This window comes from Gadus morhua, chromosome 5, assembly GCF_902167405.1.
Source record: "Gadus morhua chromosome 5, gadMor3.0, whole genome shotgun sequence".
Classification (NCBI taxonomy): Eukaryota; Metazoa; Chordata; class Actinopteri; order Gadiformes; family Gadidae; genus Gadus; species Gadus morhua.
In genome coordinates this window covers 24,699,663-24,724,503 of record NC_044052.1, presented here as the reverse complement: position 1 = coordinate 24,724,503, position 24,841 = coordinate 24,699,663, and the positions used below count along the sequence as shown (strand labels likewise).

General features: G+C 52.0%; 1 protein-coding gene across 1 annotated transcript in view; it reads right to left on the bottom strand.

Moving 5' to 3' along the window:
• adck1 (aarF domain containing kinase 1) overlaps window positions 1-24,841 on the bottom strand; it is a 71,459-nt gene that overhangs the window by 37,389 nt on the left and 9,229 nt on the right. The window contains 1 exon segment of the mRNA XM_030356056.1: window positions 14,501-14,704. Coding sequence (XP_030211916.1) covers window positions 14,501-14,704 — 204 coding nt within the window.

Genomic DNA, 24,841 nt, shown 5'->3' with positions numbered 1-24,841 from the left:
GTGTTTGTTATTAGGGTGTATTAGGGGCGGGCGGGAAACGACACCCGGGACTGAACCCCCAGGACTGAACCCCAATACTGAACCCCAGGAGTGAACCCCAATACTGAACCCCAGGACTGAACCCCCGGGACTGAGCCCCCAGAACTGAACCCCCAGGACTGAACCCCAGGACTGAATCCCAATACTGAACCCCAGGAGTGAACCCCAATACTGAACCCCAGGACTGAACCCCCAGGACTGAACCCCAATACTGAACCCCAGGAGTGAACCCCAATACTGAACCCCAGGACTGAACCCCCAGGACTGAACCCCCAGGACTGACTGAACCCCAGGACTGAACCCCCGGGACTGAACCCCCAGGACTGAACCCCAGGACTGAATCCCAGGACTGAGCCCCCAGAACTGAACCCCCAGGACTGAACCCCAGGACTGAATCCCAGGACTGACTGAACCCCAGGACTGACTGAACCCCCAGGGGCCCGCTGCCACGCACTGATGAACCACGCACACACACCGATTCCCAGAAGCATGACACACTGGAAACACATACATGCGCGCACACACACACACACACACACACACACACAGTAATTGTTTGGGGGTCTGAAGGTTAAGGAGGCATCGCTGGGGATTTAAATTCATTAGAAAGGAGTCGATGCATATTACGAAAACCCCCACACACACACACATGGAGAAACACATTCACAGAGACAAAGATACACACACACTCACACAGCCTGACTAACCTTATGTACGTACACCTGTGTGTGTGTGTGTGTGTGTGTGTGTGTGTGTGTGTGTGTGTGTGTGTGTGTGTGTGTGTGTGTGTGTGTGTGTGTACCCTGACAGCATTGAGGGAAGGCTGCTAAGCTCTGAGATGGGGCGGTGATGGGGTGAAGGTTGAAATAACTTCTTGTATCTTCTAATTTATACAGTGTTGTGTGCCAGGCACTAATCACCTCAGAGATGCATGGTCTGCCCAAACCCCTGCACCATTTTGATGCTTTTTTATGTTTTGAAATGTTTAATGTTTCTCTTCATGAACATTTGTACATGCCAAAGGAATCCAAACACACTTTTTTTTTTGAGGCGGGGGGCGAGGTCCGTCTTTAGTGCCGGAGCCGTCACACCAGGTCATTATTGTCCTCCCCCCCCCCCCCCCCCCCCCCCCCCGCATCCTCCCCCACCTCCCCCCCTCCCCTCCCCATCTCTTCCCCTCCCCCACCTCCTCCCTCCCCCACCTCCTCCCCCACCTCCTCCCTCCCCCACCTCCTCCCCCCCCCCACCTCCTCACTGCCCCACCTCCCCCCCTCGCTCTGACACGCTGCGGCAGCGGCGGCGTGCGCTGACCTGACATTTCCTTCTTCCGTAAAGCGATCAGATAAGAGGATGACTGCTTAGGGAACCCCCCCCCCCCCCTGTAACCTTATCTAGACAAGCTGCGGCCTGCGCCCCCCCCCCCCACAGCACAACACTGACACTTCCATCAGGGGGGGGTGCAGAATGGTCCAGGGAGAAGAGCATTTTTCTTTTTAAGGCACACATACAGGGGGGGGGGGGGGGAGGGGAGGCACACATACACGGGTTGGCGGGGGGGGGGGGGGGGGGAGGCACACATACAGGGGTTGGCGGGGGGGGGTAGATAAACGTGCCACAGAGACCAATGAGCGATGTCATCCAACAGAAAGGCTGGGCACTGTACCGTCCAACAGTAGCTGGGAGGCACAAAGCGAAGCTAGAATCGTTCATGTGCTGATTGCCGCCACAACCCGCTGACACGTTACATAAGTTCAGAGCGGGTGCTGCCGTCCGCCTGACGGGTGGACGGAGGGGCATTATTAAGCACAATGAACATGCATGGTTCTGTTGTGTAGCCTGGCCTAGCAGGGGCCTCGGCCAGTTCACGTACGACACATGAATCGTTTTGTCGGTCTGTAATTTTGAAATGCTTTGTGGTTAAGGACATGAGCCTTCCACAAACCCACAGCATGTAATACCTTGCTGAGCCTGGCCATGTGAGCCACCTTCTCCATGTTCTTGGTGGGTGTTTGACTTCAAGCTCAAGAGTTGTTGCATGCCTGAAAGAGTAAGAACCCTCAGAATACCCACATCCAATCATTCTTCAACCTACCTACCGTTTCCTAAGTCTGTGAGGAACTCGAAGGTATCAGGGACAAAAACAGGATATGAATGGAGCAGACTGCTTATCATGATATTTTATTTAAAAAAAAATTGTCGCCGTTGTGCTTATACATTTTTGGAATGTGATATAAATTTAAAAAAAAAGATTCTCTTGGTATGATGGACTAGAACAATCACCGTGCAGACCTTCTGCATTGTGTCTGCCTTCAGGTCACGCAGTACAGTGTCCGTCCATCTATTTACTGCACCTCTCGTCCCTCGAGATCAGGGGGCCGTTCAGTGTGATCAAACAATAGGAGCACAAGTAGTGCCACGGAGCTTCTCCTCCTCACTTACAGGAGCCCACAGCAGCACTGCGTCTGCGTGTGTGTGCGTCTGCGTGTGTGTGCGTCTGCGTGTGTGTGCGTCTGCGTGTGTGATCTGTCTTTCTACACACACAAACAAAGCCATGTAAGTTATGCAATTACATACATATATAACACAAAGATTGTAGGCACACAGACAAAGACACATTCATACAGACACACTCCTACACACACACACACCATAACAACAACACACAGAACAGTGCCGTAGTCAGACCGAGCCCCCCCCGCCCCCCTCATACGCAAAACGACTGCTGATTGCTCCTTCATCCACCCCCCCCTTACCTTGTAGAGAGAGAGAGAGAGAGAGGGAGGGAGGGAGGGAGGGAGGGAGGGAGGGAGGGAGGGAGGGAGGGAGAGAGAAAATAGAGGGATGGGGTACCATCCAAAATGGCTGACAGTCTGTGTTGGTGTGTTTTCGGATCAACAGGTGTTTCTGGGGACCCATGCGCCCCGCCCACCCACACACCAGGGAGAACAACGACAGAAGACCACGAGGCTTTAAAGAGAGGATGATAGCAGGAAGTTTACACGGCGGCAGAGAGCAGAGGCACCTCTGGAACGACACACTTGTGTTCAAGACAAAAGACCGAGCTCTGCAGCTGGCTGCAGCTGACCGGGACAATGGACCTGATGGTGTGATTATCTCCAGCACCGCACTCTTCTTCCTCCTCCTCCTCATCAGACTCCACCGTTATCTACCTCCTCCTCCTCCACCTCCTCTCCCTCCTCCTCCTCCTCCCCCTCCCCCAGCTCCCCCTCCTCCCCCTCCTCCTCCTCTCCTCCTCCTCGCCCCCCTCCTCCTCCTCCTCTCCCTCCTCCTCCTCCTCCTCCTCCTCCTCCTCCCCCTCCCCCTCCTCCTCCTGTAGCTCCTCCTCCTCCCCCTCCTCCTCCTCCTCCCCCTCCTCCCTCGACCTCTATAACCCTACAGTCTGTAGGGTGTCAAGCTAGCTGTTCTCGTCAAGCTAGCTGTTCTCGTCTACTCTGCACTGGGAGAAACTAAATCCCTCTCCCTCTCTCACTCTCCATTTCAACTGCCCAGTGCAAGATGTTCATCGCTGATTCTAAGACTGTAAAACAGACCAGGGAACAAACTCTATGAATACCAAAGTAGCCCCAGCTGTTCTCACACACACACACACACACACACACACACACACAGACACACACACACACACACACACACACACACACACACACTCCCTTGTAAGTGGGCTGCATATAAACACCCAATAAATACCAAACAAACAAATACACTCTTTAACATGTACATTTCAAACAACGTTATCAGACATGCATGCATGAGTTTCCAGTGACCTTTGACTATATTGTAGAATGTAGCAAATTAGGTCCTCAGTACCATGCAGTAATCAGGTCCTCACTACCATGCAGTAATCAGGTCCTCAGTACCATGCAGTAATCATGTCCTCAGTACCATGCAGTAATCAGGTCCTCAGTACCATGCAGTAATCAGGTCCTCAGTACCATGCAGTAATCAGGTCCTCAGTACCATGCAGTAATCAGGTCCTCAGTACCATGCAGTAATCAGGTCCTCACTACCATGCAGTAATCAGGTCCTCAGTACCATGCAGTAATCAGGTCCTCAGTCCCATGCAGTAATCAGGTCCTCAGTACCATGCAGTAATCAGGTCCTCAGTACCATGCAGTAATCAGGTCCTCAGTACCATGCAGTAATCAGGTCCTCAGTACCATGCAGTAATCAGGTCCTCAGTACCATGCAGTAATCAGGTCCTCAGTACCATGCAGTAATCAGGTCCTACGGCCATCCCTGTAGCAGTCGTTTCCTGCCCTAGTGAGCAGTAGGAGCATCACTGTCGCTGAGGCACTGCTTGGACCCATCGCTGTTCCTTTTGGAGGATATTAGTCTCTGCTTGGTGGCTTTTCAAGGAGCCACCGAAGGGGAAATGGTTTAGTCTTCAGTCTATTGCTGAGCTTGTGTGTGTGTGTGTGTGTGTGTGTGTGTGTGTGTGTGTGTGTGTGTGTGTGCGCGCCCCCTGGCACCCATCGATCCCCCTGACCCCCCCCGGTCGGTAAAGAAGGGAGCAACGACCTCATAGCGGCAGAAAGTCTGGTGCAGATTGTTAATCCTCCAGTGGATCCTTCTTCCCTTCAGAGTTCCTGGGTGTAAACAGTGAGACGGAGCCATCCGTTCAGCGGCCGGCCCGAGGCCTGGGAGCTGGGCTCCAGACGCGCTGCAGGGAGAAGTGTTTGAGCAGAGTGATGAGGGGATGGGGTTCACTCTACGGCCCCCAGCATCAGATAGCACAGGGAGGGGGGGGGGTGAGGCTCTACTAGAACGAGAACGGGATCACTCCTGATCACATAACCTGGAGAGGGTCAGCAGCAGAGAGCTCCAAAGAACCGGTTCTTCACCAAGTAACCGGTGGTTAGTAAAGGATATGGTTCAGCCTCAGCACGTAGAGTTAGCGCTGCATGCGACCTGGTTAAAGCAGCGTCCCTCCAGCGGTAGTGTACTCATTTGATATAATTCCCTTTTAGATCTCAGCATTAATCAAACGTTCTAATGGGAGGCAGCACTGGCAGGCTCTGCCTCAGTCTGGGCCACACACCTAGCAGCTATCAGGCTATCAATGCAGCTGTACAATAGAGACCCTCTATCGGCTCTTTGAACACAAACACAAGCTCCTGAAGCAATTAAGGGACTCCGCAAATATGAATCCTGAGGCATTATTTAACGAACGCCTGGCCCTAATTACCATGATTAAGAGCATGAGCTCGGGGTGCCTCCGTCGGATAACTTTCTGCGGCGCTCATTAATATGCGGCTGGCACAGGTTAACGAGGGAAAGGTCGCCCGCGTCGCTCCCGCACATTAACCCGCCCGACTCTAAAAGGGTGCCGTTGCCATGGCGCCCCCCCCCCTGCCTTTTGAAACATAACAAATCCCAGAGCAAATAAAAATGAGGCTAATACAAACACAATGTGGCTTGTCAGAGGGAGAGCCAACATGACCCCCCCCCCAGGTGGGGGCAGTGGAGGATGAATTATGGAAGCGGAGCCGGCGTGACAACAGCTGAGTCGCTCATTATGCTAACACGCTAAACGGTAGCAAATTGTCTCTGTGGCCGACGCCGCTGAACTGCTGTCAGACGCCCTCACGGGAGAACCGGAGAACCAGGAGACGGAACCGGGAGACGGAACCGGGAGACGGAACCGGGAGACGGAATCGGGAGGCGGAACCGGGAGACGGAACCGGGAGACGGAACCGGCCCAGGGAGACGGAACCGCGTGCTCCGGTTCCACACGCGGTCCCCTTTGAGGACGCGGCTCTCAGGATGGATGGACTCACGTTTCAGGACGGAAAACATTCAGCATTCGTTCAACAACTACAAACACCCCTCATTCCTCCCACCCCTTTGTGTCCCGGCTCTCTGCCCGGGGCTCACATCCACGCCAGAGCAACCGGTGGCCGCTAGGCTAACCCTAGCCCTGGAGTTAATGAATATGCTAATGAGCGGTGTGGGTGGGGGCCCAGGGGGCGGGTTACCCAACGACAGACGCTCCCAAAAAATGAGTTATGGCACAAACAAAATGGCCCCTGTGGCCTGGCAGCGCGGAGGAGGGTGGGAGGGAGAGGGAGAGAGAGAGAGAGAGGGGGAGAGAGGGAGAGAGGGAGAGAGGGAGAGGGGGAGAGAGAGACAGAGAGAGGGGGAGAGAGGGGGAGAGAAAGACAGAGATACACCCGATAGGAAATCATTTTTCAGTGTAGGAAAGGGAATATTTTCTTTCCATTGTCTCTTTGGTCAAATAAAGATCAGGATTTGTTTACCTCATCAGAAATAGAGAATCTATCATCACAGGCGAAGGTTTAAGATTGAGGACCAATTCTAGAACTTCTGAGTATGATTGTGGTTCCCTTCCTGGATCTCATGCCTGGGTCCACCACTGGTATATGAAGTCCCAGTAGGGGTCCACCACTGGTATATGAAGTCCCAGTAGGGGTCCACCACTGGTATATGAAGTCCCAGTAGGGGTCCACCACTGGTATATGAAGTCCCAGTAGGGGTCCACCACTGGTATATGAAGTCCCAGTAGGGGTCCACCACTGGTATAAGAAGTCCCAGTATAGGGTATGAAGGTGGAGGGTGTGGAGGTGGAGGGTGTGGAGGTGGAGGAGGTGGAGGTGGAGGGTGTGGAGGTGGAGGTGGAGGGTGGAGGTGGAGGGTGTGGAGGTGGAGGGTGTGGAGGTGGAGGGTGTGGAGGTGGAGGGTGTGGAGGTGGAGGGTGTGGAGGTGGAGGGTGTGGAGGTGGAGGTGGTGGGTGTGGAGGTGGAGGAGGTGGAGGTGGAGGGTGTGGAGGTGGAGGAGGTGGAGGTGGAGGGTGTGGAGGTGGAGGAGGTGGAGGGTGTGGAGGTGGAGGTGGAGGAGGTGGAGGATGTGGAGGTGTGGAGGTGGAGGTGGAGGAGGAGGGTGTGGAGGTGGAGGTGTGGAGGTGCAGGTGGAGGAGGTGGAGGAGGTGGAGGGTGTGGAGGTGGAGGGTGTGGAGGTGGAGGTGGTGGAGGTGGAGGTGGAGGGTGGAGGTGGAAGGGTGTGGAGGTGGAGGTGGATGAGGTGGAGGGTGTGGAGGTGGAGGAGGTGGAGGGTGTGGAGGGTGGAGGTGGAGGGTGGAGGTGGAAGGGTGTGGAGGTGGAGGTGGAGGAGGTGGAGGGTGTGGAGGTGGAGGGTGGAGGTGGAGGGTGGAGGTGGAAGGGTGTGGAGGTGGTGGAGGAGGTGGAGGGTGGAGGTGGAGGAGGGTGGAGGTGGAGGGTGGAAGTGGAGGGTGGAGGTGGAGGGTGTGGAGGGTGTGGAGGTGGAGGGTGGAGGTGGAGGGTGGAGGTGGAGGAGGTGGAGGGTGGAGGTGGAGGGTGGAGGTGGAAGGGTGTGGAGGTGGGGGTGGAGGGTGGAGGGTGGAGGTGGAGGGTGGAGGTGGAGGGTGTGGAGGTGGAGGGTGGAGGTGGAGGGTGGAGGTGGAAGGGTGTGGAGGTGGGGGTGGAGGTTTATATTTAAGGCTTGTTTCACTCCGAGGGGATCGGGGTGCCTGGTGGATTAGGGGTTCAGGTTCCTCTAAGGGAGCGTGTCCACAGGGCAGCCTCCCAGAACAGAGTCTGCCAACCGGGGGATTGGATTCACCTGAGACCCTCCATCCCATAATGCTCAGCAGCATTTCAATACGCACCGGAACCCAGACACCAGATAAAGAACAGCAACAGACAGGTGGCTGGGCCCGACATTAACACATTCACCAGCACATTAACACATTCACCACCAGCGCATTAACACATTCACCACTATCACATTAACACATTCACCACCACCACATTCACCATCACCACATTCACCACCAGCACATTAACACATTCACCAGCGCTGGTCCCCATCAGAGCTACAGGAGAAACCAGCGCTGGTCCCCTCAGAGCTACAGGAGAAACCAGCGCTGGTCCCCATCAGAGCTACAGGAGAAACCAGCGCTGGTCCCCTCAGAGCTACAGGAGAAACCAGCGCTGGTCCCCTCAGAGCTACAGGAGAAACCAGCGCTGATCCCCATCAGAGCTACAGGAGAAACCAGCGCTGGTCCCCATCAGAGCTACAAGAGAAACCAGCGCTGGTCCCCTCAGAGCTACAGGAGAAACCAGCGCTGGTCCCCACAGAGCTACAGGAGAAACCAGCGCTGGTTCCCTCAGAGCTACAGGAGAAACCAGCGCTGGTCCCCTCAGAGCTACAGGAGAAACCAGCGCTGGTCCCCTCAGAGCTACAGGAGAAACCAGCACTGGTCCCCATCAGAGCTACAGGAGAAACCAGCGCTGGTCCCCACAGAGCTACAGGAGAAACCAGCGCTGGTCCCCTCAGAGCTACAGGAGAAACCAGCGCTGGTCCCATCAGAGCTACAGGAGAAACCAGCGCTGGTCCCCTCAGAGCTACAGGAGAAACCAGCGCTGGTCCCCTCAGAGCTACAGGAGAAACCAGCGCTGGTCCCCTCAGAGCTACAGGAGAAACCAGCGCTGGTCCCCTCAGAGCTACAGGAGAAACCAGCGCTGGTCCCCATCAGAGCTACAGGAGAAACCAGCGCTGGTCCCCTCAGAGCTACAGGAGAAACCAGCGCTGATCCCCATCAGAGCTACAGGAGAAACCAGCGCTGGTCCCCTCAGAATTACAGGAGAAACCAGCTCTGGTCCCCTCAGAGCTACAGGAGAAACCAGCGCAGGTCCCCTCAGAGCTACAGGAGAAACCAGCGCTGGTCCCCTCAGAGCTACAGGAGAAACCAGCGCTGGTCCCCTCAGAGCTACAGGAGAAACCAGCGCTGGTCCCCTCAGAGCTACAGGAGAAACCAGCGCTGGTCCCCATCAGAGCTACAGGAGAAACCAGCGCTGGTCCCCTAAGAGCTACAGGAGAAACCAGCGCTGGTCCCCTCAGAGCTACAGGAGAAACCAGCGCTGATCCCCATCAGAGCTACAGGAGAAACCAGCGCTGATCCCCATCAGAGCTACAGGAGAAACCAGCGCTGCTCCCCTCAGAGCTACAGGAGAAACCAGCGCTGGTCCCCATCAGAGCTACAGGAGAAACCTGCGCTGGTCCCCTAAGAGCTACAGGAGAAACCAGCGCTGGTCCCCACAGAGCTACAGGAGAAACCAGCGCTGGTTCCCTCAGAGCTACAGGAGAAACCAGCGCTGGTCCCCATCAGAGCTACAGGAGAAACCAGTGCTGGTCCCCATCAGAGCTACAGGAGAAACCAGCGCTGGTCCCCTCAGAGCTACAGGAGAAACCAGTGCTGGTCCCCTCAGAGCTACAGGAGAAACCAGCGCTGGTCGCCACAGAGCTACAGGAGAAACCAGCACTGGTCCCCTCAGAGCTACAGGAGAAACCAGCGCTGGTCCCCTCAGAGCTACAGGAGAAACCAGCGCTGGTCCCCTCAGAGCTACAGGAGAAACCAGCGCTGGTCCCGAGCCGATCAGAGAGCCTATCAGAGGGCCTATAAAGGAGCCCAGAGGAACACACGTGAGCCCTTCAGAGGAAGTGGATGCTGAGGAATGAAAGGCGTCCACGTGTCTCAGAGCGCTAAGGGCTCATCAGCGCCGCTTCTTCTCCAGCTAACGAAGCAGGGGGGTGGGGGGGGGGGGGGGGGGGGGGGGGGGGGACGTCATTGGCTCCCACAGCCTCTATTGGTGGGAAGCGGAGCTAAATTAGGGCCCTTTTCATGCGCGATATCATTCACAAGCAGATATTGTCAGAAATCAAACCAAATTCATACCCCCCATAAAGGGAGACGTGTACTGTACAGCTGACACTCGCTGTCACTCCCACTGGAGGGGGGGCTCAGCAGCTGGCCTTCCCTTCTCCATCAACTAGTCCCCGTCTGAGAAACTGATCGATACAGAGAATCTGAATAAAATCATCATAGGTGGAGATGGAAAAGCAGACGCAGAACATTTAAAAAAGAATTAAAAGTAAAAGTGTATGGAGACGGATGCAACCTGATCTGGAAATTATGTTTAAAATGAGTCAACGAAGCCCCTGGCTCCAACGGTGTACATGAAACATAGGAAACTGTGTGACTGTGTGTTTGTGTGTGACTGTGTGTATTTGTGTGTGCGCGTGCGTGTGTGTGTGGGTGTGTCCCATATGGACAAAAAAGAACTGGCGAGGCCTTGGTCTCTGTGGGACGGCCATGGGCCAGCAGTCAGGTATGTTTTTGCGCGCGTGTCTACTTTATGAGGAGGATACTATTTGTTAGATTAATTATACTGCATATGAATATACACAATGGGTGCTGACACTGCATTGTAACAGCAAATTAGTTTAGACCAATTTCAGTAGCGTCATATAATACAATCAAACATTGAGGACATCTTGTCAAGCAGACATATTACCAAAGTAGGAAGTGTTTTGAACCAGAAGTGATAACTCACGCAAATATTTAACAAATCTCGCACGCATGCACACACACACGCACGCACACGCACGCTAGGGCTGGGCGATATATCGAATATATGCGATGTATCGCGAGATGTTCTCCAGGGGAAGTATAAAATGCCCTTGTCGCGAGCATCGAATACAAATTGGCACGTAATCTGTTTATTTTTGCCGCCGCCGGCATACTCATTGTGCGTTCACACCAAATGCGACGGGGCGACAAAATCCCATATAAAGTGAACGAAGACGCGTATCGGGCGAATTCTTCGCGAGAGAAAACCGGCAACAAGTTTTGATTTGTCGCGCCACACTATCGCCGTGCACAGGCGAGCGCGAAGGATTTGTGGCGCGACAAATTCGCTCGAGTTGAAATGTATTTTAATTTCTCGTGATGACAGCCAATCAGCGTTCAACAGCGTGGCCACTGAGTGACATGTGTAAGTTAACGTAAACAGCCAATCAGCGTTCAACCGTCAAACTCAGTGCAGTGCAGTCCGGGGTGAACTGCAGCATGGAGGAGAAAGTGATTGTTGCCGTTTGCGACTCCCGGAGCTCTATATATAATAGTATATAATATAATATAATTGTATAATATCACGGCCAAAAGTTCTGTGTGCCTCCGACGTCTCTCCCTCCTCCACAAAAGGTAAAGACATGCAATGGCACAAACACACTCACTCCCCCCGCCCGTTGCGAGTCCGCGAGATTCTCATGGACGCGCGTGTGTGACGTAGTCTGGACGGCGCGCTGCTGTAGGTGTGTGTACCTCCGACCGGTGAGTGAGAACAGCCAGAGAGAGAAAAAAGGATGGAAACTGAGGATTTGGTTTTGAAAAAGAATAGCATTGGATCCGTCGTCCGGCAGTGTATATATAATAATTATTATTAACAGTTAATAAACAATTAACGGTTTGAATAAATGCTGTGTTGGTAAATCTAACTTGCTGTGATTTTCCTTTTCTTATGTGCAAGTTCTAAATTGTTCCAATACAAAGCACTAATGAGTTTAAACAATATGTTGTTTCATGTAATCTACATGCAGATTTATATTTCAGGAATACTAGAATTATTACTGACGTAACATTATGCCAGACATGGTTGAATCGAGCATTTATGATGTGCTCTAGAGGAGATTCAAAATATATCGAGATATATATCGTGTATCGAGATATAGTAAAAAAATATCGAGATATTCCTTTTGACCCATATCGCCCAGCCCACGCACACACACACACACACACACACAGGGTGACGTTTTGTGCCAACATGATGCACTATTAATGAACTAACCAAACTAGCTACAAGGGTTTATTCTGTGGTTGTGTCACACACCAGTTTGCACACGTTAATGTGTGCGCCTGAATGTGTGTGCGTGTGTGTGCGTTTGTGTGTGTGAAATGTATGCAGCAACATAGTGTGTTATTGGTTCCAAGGGGAAGCTTCATTCTACTGCTTCTGAGGGGACTAGGAGCCCGGCAGCCCGCAGGACGGCCTCCGTCCGGGTTCATGTTCTCCCCACTGTGCTCTTCATCTTGGAGACGGCCTAACCCTTTCACCATTGATTTAAATGACCCGCTTATAAGGATTCTCCATTTTCAGTCCCATGTCACCAATCATGAGTGTGTTGACATGCTTGGCTACTCCTGGTTAAGGGGGAGTAACCAGGTTACGGTAGTTTTCCCGGTGAGGGTTAACATTCTCATTACAACATAACGGTTATTCAACCAAGTGAGCAATATAACATTTGAGAACCACGTGATGGATTATCACTTCTTAACTCATAATTACCTTGAGTTCGTTTACCTCCTTGTGTGGATTGAGATTGACACAGAAGATAGTGATTGATGAACGGACTACCAACAACGAGACAACGGACTGCATATTAACATGTTAACGTGTACAATATGTCTCTAGAATATGGGATCCATACCTTTCAATCTTACATTAGGACCAACTTGAAAGATGTGCGTTGGTCCGGTGGTCTAGGGGTCCAAACCCGGGTAAGGGTCCGGTGGTCTCGGGGTCCTGACCCGGGTAAGGGTCCGGTCGTCTAGGGGTCCTAACCCGGGTAAGAGTCCGGTCGTCTAGGGGTCCTAACCCAGGTAAGGGTCCAGTCGTCTAGGGGTCCTGACCCGGGTAAGGGTCCGGTGGTCTAGGGGTCCTGACCCGGGTAAGGGTCCGGTGGTCTAGGGGTCCTGACCCGGGTAAGGGTCCGGTGGTCTAGGGGTCCTGACCCGGGTAAGGGTCCGGTGGTCTCGCGGTCCTGACCCGGATAAGGGTCCGGTGGTCTCGGGGTCCTGACCCGGGTAAGGGTCTGGTGGTCTCGGGGTCCTGACCCGGGTAAGGGTCCGGTGGTCTCGGGGTCCTGACCCGGGTTGGGCTCTGGGCAGACTCCAGTGTTAATCGTTTTGCGCCAGTGGACTTTCTGGAGGGACTATGGGTGACATCATCTGGTTAGTGATCTTGTATTTGATCAGAGGGGTCCACACTGTGCGTTCTCCCCCGGCCCGCTGTCCCGCTCTACACCACCGGGGTGGAGTCGGCGCTGTTCGGCTGCACTGAACCCATCTCACCATGACAGGCCCCACGCCGCTTTGGGAACATAATGAGAAGTACACACACGCACGCACACAAAAATGATGAAGCACACGCTTCCACGTGCACACAAATAAACCCTGCATACACACAGAGGCAGACCCCCCCCCCCCCCACACACACACACACACACACTCCCCCGCACACACACACACACACACACACACTCCCCCTCACACGCACACACTCCCCCTCACACGCACACACACCCCTCACACACACACACACACCCCTCACACACACACACACCCCTCACACAGCTCCTGAAGGAAACGGGAGCAAAGCTGAGTATCCCAGAATAACACAACAATTACCTCGTCTCAGCCGGCCTCTGAGAGCCCTGTCATAACAACCGGCTTTCCAGAGAGAGCCGGCTGGATGCGTACACGCAGCGCGTGTACAGCTGTGGACTGCGGATCATCTGAGGCCAGCCTGCATGCGGCCTCCTGTACCTCTCCCCGCTCACATCATGTCCCCGTCGGACGAGCAAGGCAGTCGCAGACGAGCCACAACACTGTCGCTGCTCTGGTGGCCTCTTGTAGCGGAAAGGGGATCTCGGTTGTTTTGAGTGTGAGTGAATCAGCGGTGAATAAACAGAGAACCAGGAACCTGAAGTGCTCTGCATTAAAGGAGGGCTTGGTCAGGGGCCCGCCGGCTGTTTGTCGCCCCACTGGAGCGAGTCCCGGCTCTACGGCCAGCCTGCTCACCTGCCACGGGAACAGCAGCTCTCCAACAAACACAGGGCGACAACGTCGTTATAGCAACCACAGCTAAACATCACCCAGGACCAAACCACGGTAAACAGGCACCGCCAAACACAAACACTGAAGCAAAGAGGGTCCATTGTTCTGACGAACCGTACTACCCTTAACCCAGCAGACACTGGCTCCTGCCCTCATCTGGTCAACACACACGATCCAACCAGCTCCGCTCTCGTCAGCTCAACCCTGGCGTCAGAATGCCTCTTCACACGCGACTCATGGACCCACAAGACGGACATCATCTCTGTTCGCAAATGCAATGTTGTTTCTGACCAGTGGGAGGCAGCGATGCAGCCAGGTCACCTAGGCTGCCCACACTGAGAAGAAGAAGATGAATTCAAAACCAGACAGAACCAACCAAGACCGGACCCATTCACCGAGAGTTTAGATCTTTATGGGCGTTTCAAAATGTTCAGGCACCCCTGGATAAAAAGCCACATACAACAATTGGATAACTTTGATCCACATTCATATAACGCCATTGGCAGATGAATGAGTACGTCCTTCTGGTCATGCAGAGGGCGTCAGATGAGTTGCTGCAAGGTGGGGACCGGGCCAGAACCACACACAGATACACACACAATGAGTCAACGCACACACACACACACACACACACACACACACACACACACACACACACACACACACACACACACACACACACACACACACACACACACACACACACACACACACACACACACCGCCCACCTCCTTGCCCAGGTCCTCCCTGATGACCTGCTGGATCTGGTCCATGCTGCTCTGGGGCGCGCGGCTGTGCAGCACCCTCAGGGTGGAGGTGTACTCCCCGGGGAGCAGGTAGTCCAGGGCGCCCAGGTGCTGCCCCACCTTGATGAACGTCCCCCGGTTGGCACAGCAGAGGGACCGCAACCGCTCCGCAGAACGCAGGTGGACCTGGGGGGGGGGGGGGGGGGGGAGAGAGGGGGGGGGAGAGAGAGAGAGAGAGAGAGAGAGAGAGAGAGAGAGAGAGAGAGAGAGGAGAGAGAGAGAGAGAGAACGAGAGAGAGAGAGAGAGAGAGAGAGAGAGAGAGAGAGAGAGAGAGAGAGAGAGAGAGAGAGAGAGAGAGAGAGAGAGAGAGAGAGAGAGAGAGAGAGAGAGAGAGAGAGAGAGAGAGAGAGAGAACGAGAGAGAGAGAGAACGAGAGAACGAGAGAACGAGAGAGATAAAAGAAGAGACAGAGAATTCATGTACAATATGCAATAATAATCAGTTCAATGAAAGTCTTCCAGAGAACGGACTCTCACACTTCAGTGCTTAAAGCTCAGTGGATAACTCAACCAGAATTAAATGACTAATTGGTTGATATCATGGAGGCAATTGACATTTAACCAGCATTAAGGAGCATTCTAGCACTTTGTAGACAAAAATGTTGAATAGTTGAACCCATTCTGAACCTCCAAGGGCAGAGAGCCAGTTCAATCTTTGTGCTCGGTCATCCAAACTAAAATAATAATTGGAAAAGAAATAGCACCAGGTATACAAAGAAAACGATAGAAGAAAAATAACATGTTATGACTCATAGTCCAATTCTCCCCTTACAAGGTATAAAACCAAACTTCTGAAGACACCACGACAGCCAGAAGATAAAACTGAACAAATGCAGCCCAGGGATTGCAAGTGCAGACACAGAACCGGCCCTCACTGTAGCCAACGAGCCGTCCTCTACGGGCTGATGCAGAGAGGGCAGATGAGAGGTCCACCACACCTCCTTCCTGGGTCTGAATTAGCTTGGCATGGCTGTGTGCGTGCGTGTGTGTGTGCACAGCATATGTGTGTGTTTGTGTGCACATGTTTATATGTGTGTGTGCGTGCGTTCGTGCGTGCGTACATGTTTATGTGTGTGTGTGTGTGTGCGTACATGTGTGTGTGTGTGTGTGTGTGTGTGTGTGTGTGTGTGTGTGTGTGTGTGTGTGTGTGTGTGTGTGTGTGTGTGTGTGTGTGTGTGTGTGAGAGCTGGGACATGTCCCCTCAGTCCGGTTACAACCAGCTGGACTCGTTCATGCTTATGAAGAGCAGCGGTCTCCAGAGACCCCCCATAAAGAGTCCGGGAAATGAGCTCCCCTTAACCTCTCTGACCCCCCCCCCCCCCCCCCCTCCCACACACACACACACACACACACACGGTAACGTAAAACTGACTCTCCTGTGGGGACCTTCTGACATGATCACGGTCGCCTAGGCGATGATGATGTGGTTGATGATGATGATGAGGGTGATGATGATGACAATAGAGGGAGGGGGAGGGCACGGTGGGTTCCAGAGCGCTGGCTGAGGCCTCTCAGCCTCATGACACTGTTTCAGTGTTGTCCCTGTGACTGGGCAAAACAGTGTTTTTCTCTGTTTTCTTTAGCTTTTCTTTTCGTAAATCATACGGTTTGTATGCTAAGATCATTTATTCTGTTCCCCATATTTAGTTTAGTTTTATTTCAGCATTATGGCATGTCCATAAAGACAGCATAAAATAATCATCTTCCATCATCCATCATCGAATGACTCATGCTATGTACAATAAGAAAATATTTAAAAAGTCACCTTAATATTTATAACTTTAAATTAAAAGCTAAAACATCATGCGTCAAAACGAACAGGCAGGTAAAATCTACAGTCCATTGTGATTCAAGAGTATCTGGGACTGGAGAGCTTCTGTGTGTCTCAGTTCTGTATCTTGGGAGGGAAGGTTTGGTTACATTATTCTGACCTTGTGATTCACGCGACTCTATCTGCTGTCTGGACATTGAGCAGAAGCTTCGATCAGAAATGGCTGACGGTGAATTCAGAGACATGCTTTTGGGGCTTGTGTCTGGGTTGCCCTATAGTCGGACTACAGGATGGAACCCCGTCCCCTACCCATCAATATGATGAGTTAATCAATACAGTGTCCCACGTGTATGGAATCTAACCAATAGCAAATACGTTCTGATTTGACTTGGGCCCTGGCCTACTGAGTCTGTCCTTCCACATGGATGAGGGTGACTGAGCGTGATGCTGCCACTCAGATCTTCAAATCAGGACACAGACAGATATGACATCGATTCGCCACTGAAATAAGAAGCCTTCAACTGACAATCAGTGCTGCTCTCACATTACCCCTCCACCAATCAGGGCTGCTCTCACATTACCCCTCCACCAATCAGGGCTGCTCTCACATTACCCCTCCACCAATCAGGGCTGCTCTCGCGTTACCCCTCCACCAATCAGGGCTGCTCTCACATTACCCCTCCACCAATCAGGGCTGCTCTCACATTACCCCTCCACCAATCAGGGCTGCTCTCACGTTACCCCTCCACCAATCAGGGCTGCTCTCACGTTACCCCTCCACCAATCAGTGCTGCTCTCACGTTACCCCTCCACCAATCAGGGCTGCTCTCACATTACCCCTCCACCAATCAGTGCTGCTCTCACATTACCCCTCCACCAATCAGGGTTGCTTTCACATTACCCCTCCACCAATCAGGGCTGCTCTCACATTACCCCTCCACCAATCAGGGCTGCTCTCACATTACCCCTCCACCAATCAGGGCTGCTCTCACATTACCCCTCCACGCTTTCCAACAGCGAGAGGAAATGAGGGGAGAAGACTTTACCAGAGAGGAGAGAGAACAAGATAGGAGAGGAGAGGAGAGGAGAGAGGAGAGGAGAGGAGAGGAGAGGAGAGGAGAGGAGAGAGGAGGAGAGGAGAGGAGAGGAGAGGAGAGGAGAGGAGAGAGGAGAGGAGAGGAGGAGAGGAGAGGAGAGGAGAGGAGAGGAGAGGAGAGGAGAGAGGAGAGGAGAGGAGAGGAGAGTAGAGAGGAGAGGTGAGGTGAGGTGAGGTGAGAGGAGGAGAGGAGAGGAGAGGAGAGGAGAGGAGAGGAGAGGAGAGGAGAGGAGGAAATGCTGGGAGAGAGGCGAGGAGGGAGGAGAATGGTGAGGGTAGAAGAGATACGAGTAGCAAAGAGAGGACATGATAGGATATATGAGGAGAAGAGAGGAGAGGATAGGAGTGGAGAGGAGATAGGATGCAGGATGAGGAGGGGGAGGAGAATAGAGGGGAGGAGAGGAGAGAGGGGAGAGGAGAGGAGACGAATGGGGATGAGACACAGAAAGAGAAGGGGGAGGAGAAGAACGAAGAGGAAAGGTGAAATATGTCTACCGCACAAATGCCACCTAGCTCAAACGGTTAGATCCCACTGAGGTGGGATGTAGACATCTGCATCCCAGGCTCTGATAGCGATCAGAAGACATCGGCTCCAAGCCGCCCTGGGCTGAACACTCCGAACACACAGGTCTTCAGCAGAGTCTCTCTCTCTCTCTCTCTCTCTCTCTCTCTCTCTCTCTCTCTCTCTCTCTCTCTCTCTCTCTCTCTCTCTCTCTCTCTCTCTCTCTCTCTCTCTCTCTCTCTCTCTCTCTCTCTCTCTCTCTCTCTCTCTCTCTCTCTCTCTCTCTCTCTCTCTCGTCCACCAGAGGCAGTGTCACAGCTTGAGAACAACGTTGCCATGGCAATGCCACTTCAAAATGAAAAAAGGGGATCGGGTGGAGTGGTACCCTGTGATAGGCCGGTGTCGGCCGCCACCCACCGCCTCGCTGCCTCAACCCACCAATGAGACGACTCCAAGGAGCAAAGCCCATTTAGTGCACGGTCGACACATGTTCGTGTTTGTGGTGCGGCAACACCCTGTGTAAGCTACACGTGCATACGCGTTCTAACACCCACACACAGCCACACAGTCACACACACACAGTCACACACACACAGTCCCACTCACACAGTCACACAGTCACATACACAGTCACATACACAGTCACACACACAGTCACACACACACAGTCACACAGTCACATACACAGTCACACACACACACAAATACATCACATCACAAGCCAGCCTGTGGGCACCTAGAACTCAATTTAAAATAACCATCCCCACACCGATTGGCACACCTGCCCACACACACACACACACACACACACACATATACACAAACATATACGCAAACCTACACGCCCAAGCGGGCAGATACACAGATATACACAAACACACACTGACGTGTGCTCAGATACACACAGACACACACACGGTTGGAAGACAATGGTTGCAAATGCAGGTTGCCAATAAAGACACATCCCTATATGCCTTCTACCATCACATAGAGGTTTTCTGCCAAAACGCACAGGCACACACACACTCGCAGTCTCGTAAACACACACACACATTGCACACATTGCGCATACGAGTAATGATTGTTTCAATAGGTACCGTTTGACATTGCTTCAGGGGCAAGAGCACGATGTGGAATCAGAAACTGGAATGTGCACAATTATAGGGATCATGGTCAACAAGAAGAATGCTAATCCCAATGGGAAAACCAATTATTAGAATGTCCACATCATGGGGAATTTCACATCGGGCTGATACTATCCCAGTTGCATGAGTATGAAATCAGTTATAGAGAATACTACCACTACTACTGCCACTACACTGCTTCTCTGAACTATAGTGATCCCTGATATGGAATCAGACTAAAATGATTTGGTTTCCAACAAAGTGGCCAACGAATGAGGACCGTCACTCATTTAAATGGATTTGACCTTTGAAACGTGAACGCGACGTGATTAGACAAATGGTGGCGATGCTCCTTTGACTACATTTTGTAGTTTGGTTTTCATCTCTAACATGAGGCCTTCACTGAGAAGGAGGACTTCACGAAGACACGGGGAGGTCGGGTGAGCCGAGGACAGAGGGTCAGACATTTGTCACTTGGATGACCTTGAAGAAGAAAAAAATATATACATAAAATATAATAGGAGAACCATTGTAAAACAAATCTGAATAATTTCTGTTTTAACAATTTCCTTAAAGTCATTGAAAGTCTGAGAAAGCTTTCAAGCCCAGGCTATGTGTGCAGCATGCTTGGGTGCGCTGCCTTTGAAGGAGCTGGGATATGAGCATGGGAACATGCACTCATCTTTAAGGGGTTGAGGTCAACGCCAGGCTCACACCCACTGCGCCCTCAAGATGGCCGCTCACAGCTGTACCGTAGAAACCAGCCACAATAAATAAAAGCTTGTAAAAAGAAAATAAGAAATTGTTGTATGATGCTTTTTTTCCCAAATGCCCTCCATGCTAAGGAGGAAATCTGTAACGGTTAAAACTGACCTGTGTTTTATCTTTCTTAAAGCAGATTATTGGTGTACTTCGTCTTCCAAGTCCTCTGCCACCAAGTTTGTGTAAGCTTGCAGATTTGAGTCGATATTAAAAGATACAAAAATGCCTTACCACGTTAGAGGGTAATGCACTGTTTCTATCGCAAACTTATATAAAATGTATAAAAAGGTTAGAAAACAGGGGGGTTAGTTTCAACGTGTTACTTGTGGGACGTGAGCACCCCCTAGTGGACGGACGTTGTATTGGTGATTTCCTATGGCCTGCACTCTGCACTCTCTCCAGTTGGAATAACTTTGTGCAGCACTCAAACTTTTTGAGAAGCTACTCAAATTTAGATTTTACACAAATTATTAAATGGAAACACACTTTGCGGTTGCAAAATGGCTTCTGCATGTTTGTTTATGCCTTCATATCGAAGTGGTGAAATAAATATACTGATATCTGAAAGGGATACCAGAGCCTGACCTTGCTGCATGGGAAGGGCTGGGCCATTTAGCCCGAAAATAACATCTCAGAACTGTCCAAACGAAACGCGATAATCGATTTGAATCGATTTATTTTTCTATAAATGACTAATATATATATTTTTTAAGTTTGGATTTTATTTGAAAATTAACAATGATTAACAAAGGTAAAATATCGTTGCCACAGACTTTAGGCAAACTCTACACACTCTAAACGCTCACCTTTTTCAGTGCATGCTGCCATGCTGCCATTAAAAAAAATACATAGATAATCGATTTTCTTTTTTAAAAAAAATCGATTATTGACCATAAATTTGAATTGCGATTATAAATCGGCTACTGAACCAGCTCTGCTACTGGGTACTGGCGGCCGTTTGGACCCGGGGCGCGTGGTCCATCACGGCTGTAGTGACACCAGAGTGACGCCCTCTGCTGAACCGTCGGCTGGACTCGCCGTTAAATGGACAACGCCACGAGCTTCCTGGTCAACACGCTCCTCAACATCCCCACGTTGTGATACAAGTCATTGTTTGTTTCTGGAGTCGCGTTGGCCTCGTTCAAAGATAAATATGGACTTTAAAATATATATTTGAATCACTAGGTGTCTAGACTCGACCCCTTTCTCTGGTGCTGCTAAACTGCCATCGTAAGTAGTATATATATATATATATATATATATATATATATATATATATATATATATAAATTAGTGCTGTCAGTTTAACGCAAACCAATATTAATTAAAAAATATATACATTGCGCGATTAACGGTCTTTTAGCTTGGCAAACGTAGTCGTTTTTTCACCTGTTGTCTAGCAACAACTAGTCACGTTAGAAAAACTACAATACCATACCGGATCTAGCTACAGCAGAAACAAAACAACAGTGCGTCACTCTGTTTGAGCGTGCACGAGAGTTCAATGTTGTGATTAGATGCAACGTCTTTCTGACCAATCGCAGTTCGAGGCCCACCTGGGCTGTACCACTTCGGGAGGTTACTCCCCTCTAGACAATTCGACTTGCGATGCTGACAGTTTGTTAGTGGTGCGTCTGTTGAGTGAGAGAGAGGTTGACAGTTTGTGAGTGTTGCGTCTGTTGAGTGAGTGAGAGGTTGCGGGCGCACAGCTCAGGCGGCCGGACGGCGCCGCAAGGAACTTTTATAAACGCAATATTTTTATCCCGCAGTTGTCAGCCCTACAGCCCCCGAAACGTTACCGGCCCACCGGGAATTCTCCCTACTCTCTCTGTGTGTGTGTGTGTGTGTGTGTGTGTGTGTGTGTGTGTGTGTGTGTGTGTGTGTGTGTGTGTGTGTGTGTGTGTGTGTGTGGTGTGTGTGTGTGCGTGCAAATAATAAATGTTATTGTATTTCCCATCTTCATCAAGCTGAGCAAGAGTTTTTGTTCGAAAGATCAGTGATTGAAAACAAATAAAAGCCTACTACCACGGGGGGGGTGGTATAGTCCTCAAATTAGAAAATATAAAAAATATCTTGGTTTACATAGGATTCCCCTCCACAATGATGACTGTAGGTCTGCGATGGTGTGAAAGGAACAATCAATCAGTGTCCCCGGTGAGCCGAGGATATCACCGGTGCTATGAGGATATTATTGATTATGGGTCAATTTTAATCTTGATTAGTGGTCCTCACTTAGGGGTCCCGATTTACACTCAGTGAATTCTCGTTTAATTACCCACTACAATAGAAAAATCATCCATTGCTTTCTCAATTAATATTTAATCTCTGAAAAATGGACCAATTCGTTTGTTGATTTTCTTTCCTAGGTTAGCCTTGCAGTTGACTCTATAGAGCGAAGCCTCGACCAAGCAGCAAAACCCTCAAACCTCCTACAAATAGGCCATCGTCACCCTAAAACCAAACCCTAGACCCAAAATCCTACCTCTGAAGTCTTACATTCAGAAGAAACACTATCCTTAAATGATAAAACTGACATTAAAACCCTAGCACCAAACCCTTAAAACAAACCCAACCCCTTAAACATGACCCTGATAGAGCCTGACCCTTAAACTAATCATAACTGGTGTCATTTTAAGGTGGTGGTGGTGGTGGTGATAAGGGGTGGTGGTGGTGGTGGTGGTGGTGATAACGGGGTGGTGGTGGTGATGGTGGTGATAACGGGGTGGTGGTGGTGGTGGTGGTGATAACGGGGTGGTGGTGGTGGTGGTGGTGGTGATAAGGGGTGTTGGTGGTGGTGGTGGTGGTGATAAGGGGTGGTGGTGATAACGGGGTGGTGGTGGTGGTGGTGATAACGGGGTGGTGGTGGTGATAACGGGGTGGTGGTGGTGATAAGGGGTGGTGGTGATGGTGGCGGGGAGTTGTTCAAGCCTATCCTCCAGATAACCGATGCAGGCTGGATCACCTGGAGGAGCACGTGGCCCACGCGGTCGGGCTGAACGGTGTTCCCCCGTCACACCGGGAGGACCCTCACCTCCTCTTCTGCACCACGAGTCAATAAGGGAACACTGACCGTGAGGATGGACTCATATGACCGGATCCTAGACCCACTGGCTGGTGTTTTATCAGCAATATCAACTGATCTACAAATCAATTTAAAATGTTGAATAATCTGACGAAGGGAATTCATCTAAAGACATTGGAACATCTAACCTCCATCACTGAACACGCGGTGCTACGTCTCACTAATGAACTGGGGAAGCTAGCCTTATTAGCTTAGTATGCTAGTGCGGATAGTGAATGCTAAACGGGAGTGACACAAAGCATTGTGGGAAACTGGGGGGGGGGCTGGGGGGGATAATATACTATCATCTGCTGCCATTGTTTTGAGACTGAAGGTTGGGTTCACGCAGTATGAACATGGGCCATCTATTACTCGGACCGCTGTGATTGGCTCATTCCTCAGCTCAGGGCTCCCCCCCCAACATGACAGAGGAGGAGGGGGGGGGGCAGTGTGTGTGCATGCGCGTGCGTGCGTCGGATGTGTGTGAGTTTGTGTGTCGGTTTATGTAGAGTTTGGTTTTTTAACATGAATTTATTGGAATAGTTTGAACAATAAAACACGGTAACGGAGAAGAGGATGTGGTGGGGGGGGGAGGAGAGACAGGGGTGGGGTGGAGGGGGGGGGGGAGACAGGGGTGGGGTGGGGGGGGGGGAGAGGGGGAGAAGAGGATGCGGTGGGGGGATGGGGGGGGGGAGACAGGGGTGGGGTGGGGGGGTGGGGGAGGAGAGGATGTGGTGGGGGGATGGGGGGGGGGGAGACAGGGGTGGGGTGGGGGGGTGGGGGAGGAGAGGATGTGGTGGGGGGATGGGGGGGGGGGGAGACAGGGGTGGGGTGGGGGGGTGGGGGAGAAGAGGATGCGGTGGGGGTGGGGGGGGGGGAGACAGGGGTGGGGTGGGGGGGTGGGGGAGAAGAGGTTGCGGTGGGGGGATGGGGAGGGGGGGGGGGGAGACAGGGGTGGGGTGGGGGGGTGGGGGAGGAGAGGTTGCGGTGGGGGGGGAGGAGAGACAGGGGTGGGGTGGGGGGTGGGGGAGGAGAGGTTGCGGTGGGGGGGAGGAGAGACAGGGGTGGGGTGGGGGGTGGGGGAGGAGAGGATGCGGTGGGGGGATGGGGGGGGGGGAGACAGGGGTGGGGTGGGGGAGGAGAGGATGCGGTGGGGGTGGGGGGTGGGGGAGGAGAGGATGCGGTGGGGGTGGGGGGTGGGGGGTGGGGGAGGAGAGGATGCGGTGGGGGGATGGGGGGGGGGGGGAGACAGCGCTTCTCGCCGCCCTGCTGGGAAGCCGCTGCTAATTTCATGCTCTGCATCGTATCGTCGAGCCTCAGCGGCCACGCCCCACGCAGCGCACACACACACACACGCACACACGCGCGCACACGCGCACACGCGCACACACGCACACACGCACACACGCACGCACGCACGCACACACACGCACACACACGCACACACACGCACACACGCACACACGCACACACGCACACACGCACACACACACACAAGTGCTGGCCACGGCAGGCGGGATGGATGGATATGAGCAGGAAACATGAACAACTCCCCATGCTACACTCCCCTTACTCCCAGTGAGTGGAAGTCCTTAGAGGAAGCTGTGGATATCTGGGGTCTCATTTAGAAAACTGTGCGTGGGATCGTTACTAAAAGTGTACGTACGCCCAAAAGACAAGTTTTGCGTGCGCCAAAAAATATTCAGACTTATAGAACCCTGCGTACGCACACCTCTAAGCAATCTTTGCTTTATAAATCACAGAGTGCCTACAAGTGTGCGCAGCTGAATCAGCTTCACGTTCCGCCCTGTACACGCCCCTTTTTAACCATAAATGGTCAATGCAAACGACCTCATGAATACGATCTGCATATAAAACACATTCAGATGCAAGTATTATGTCCTGTCGGAAACAATGGCAGAAGGACTGAGAAAAGCAAAAAAGGTT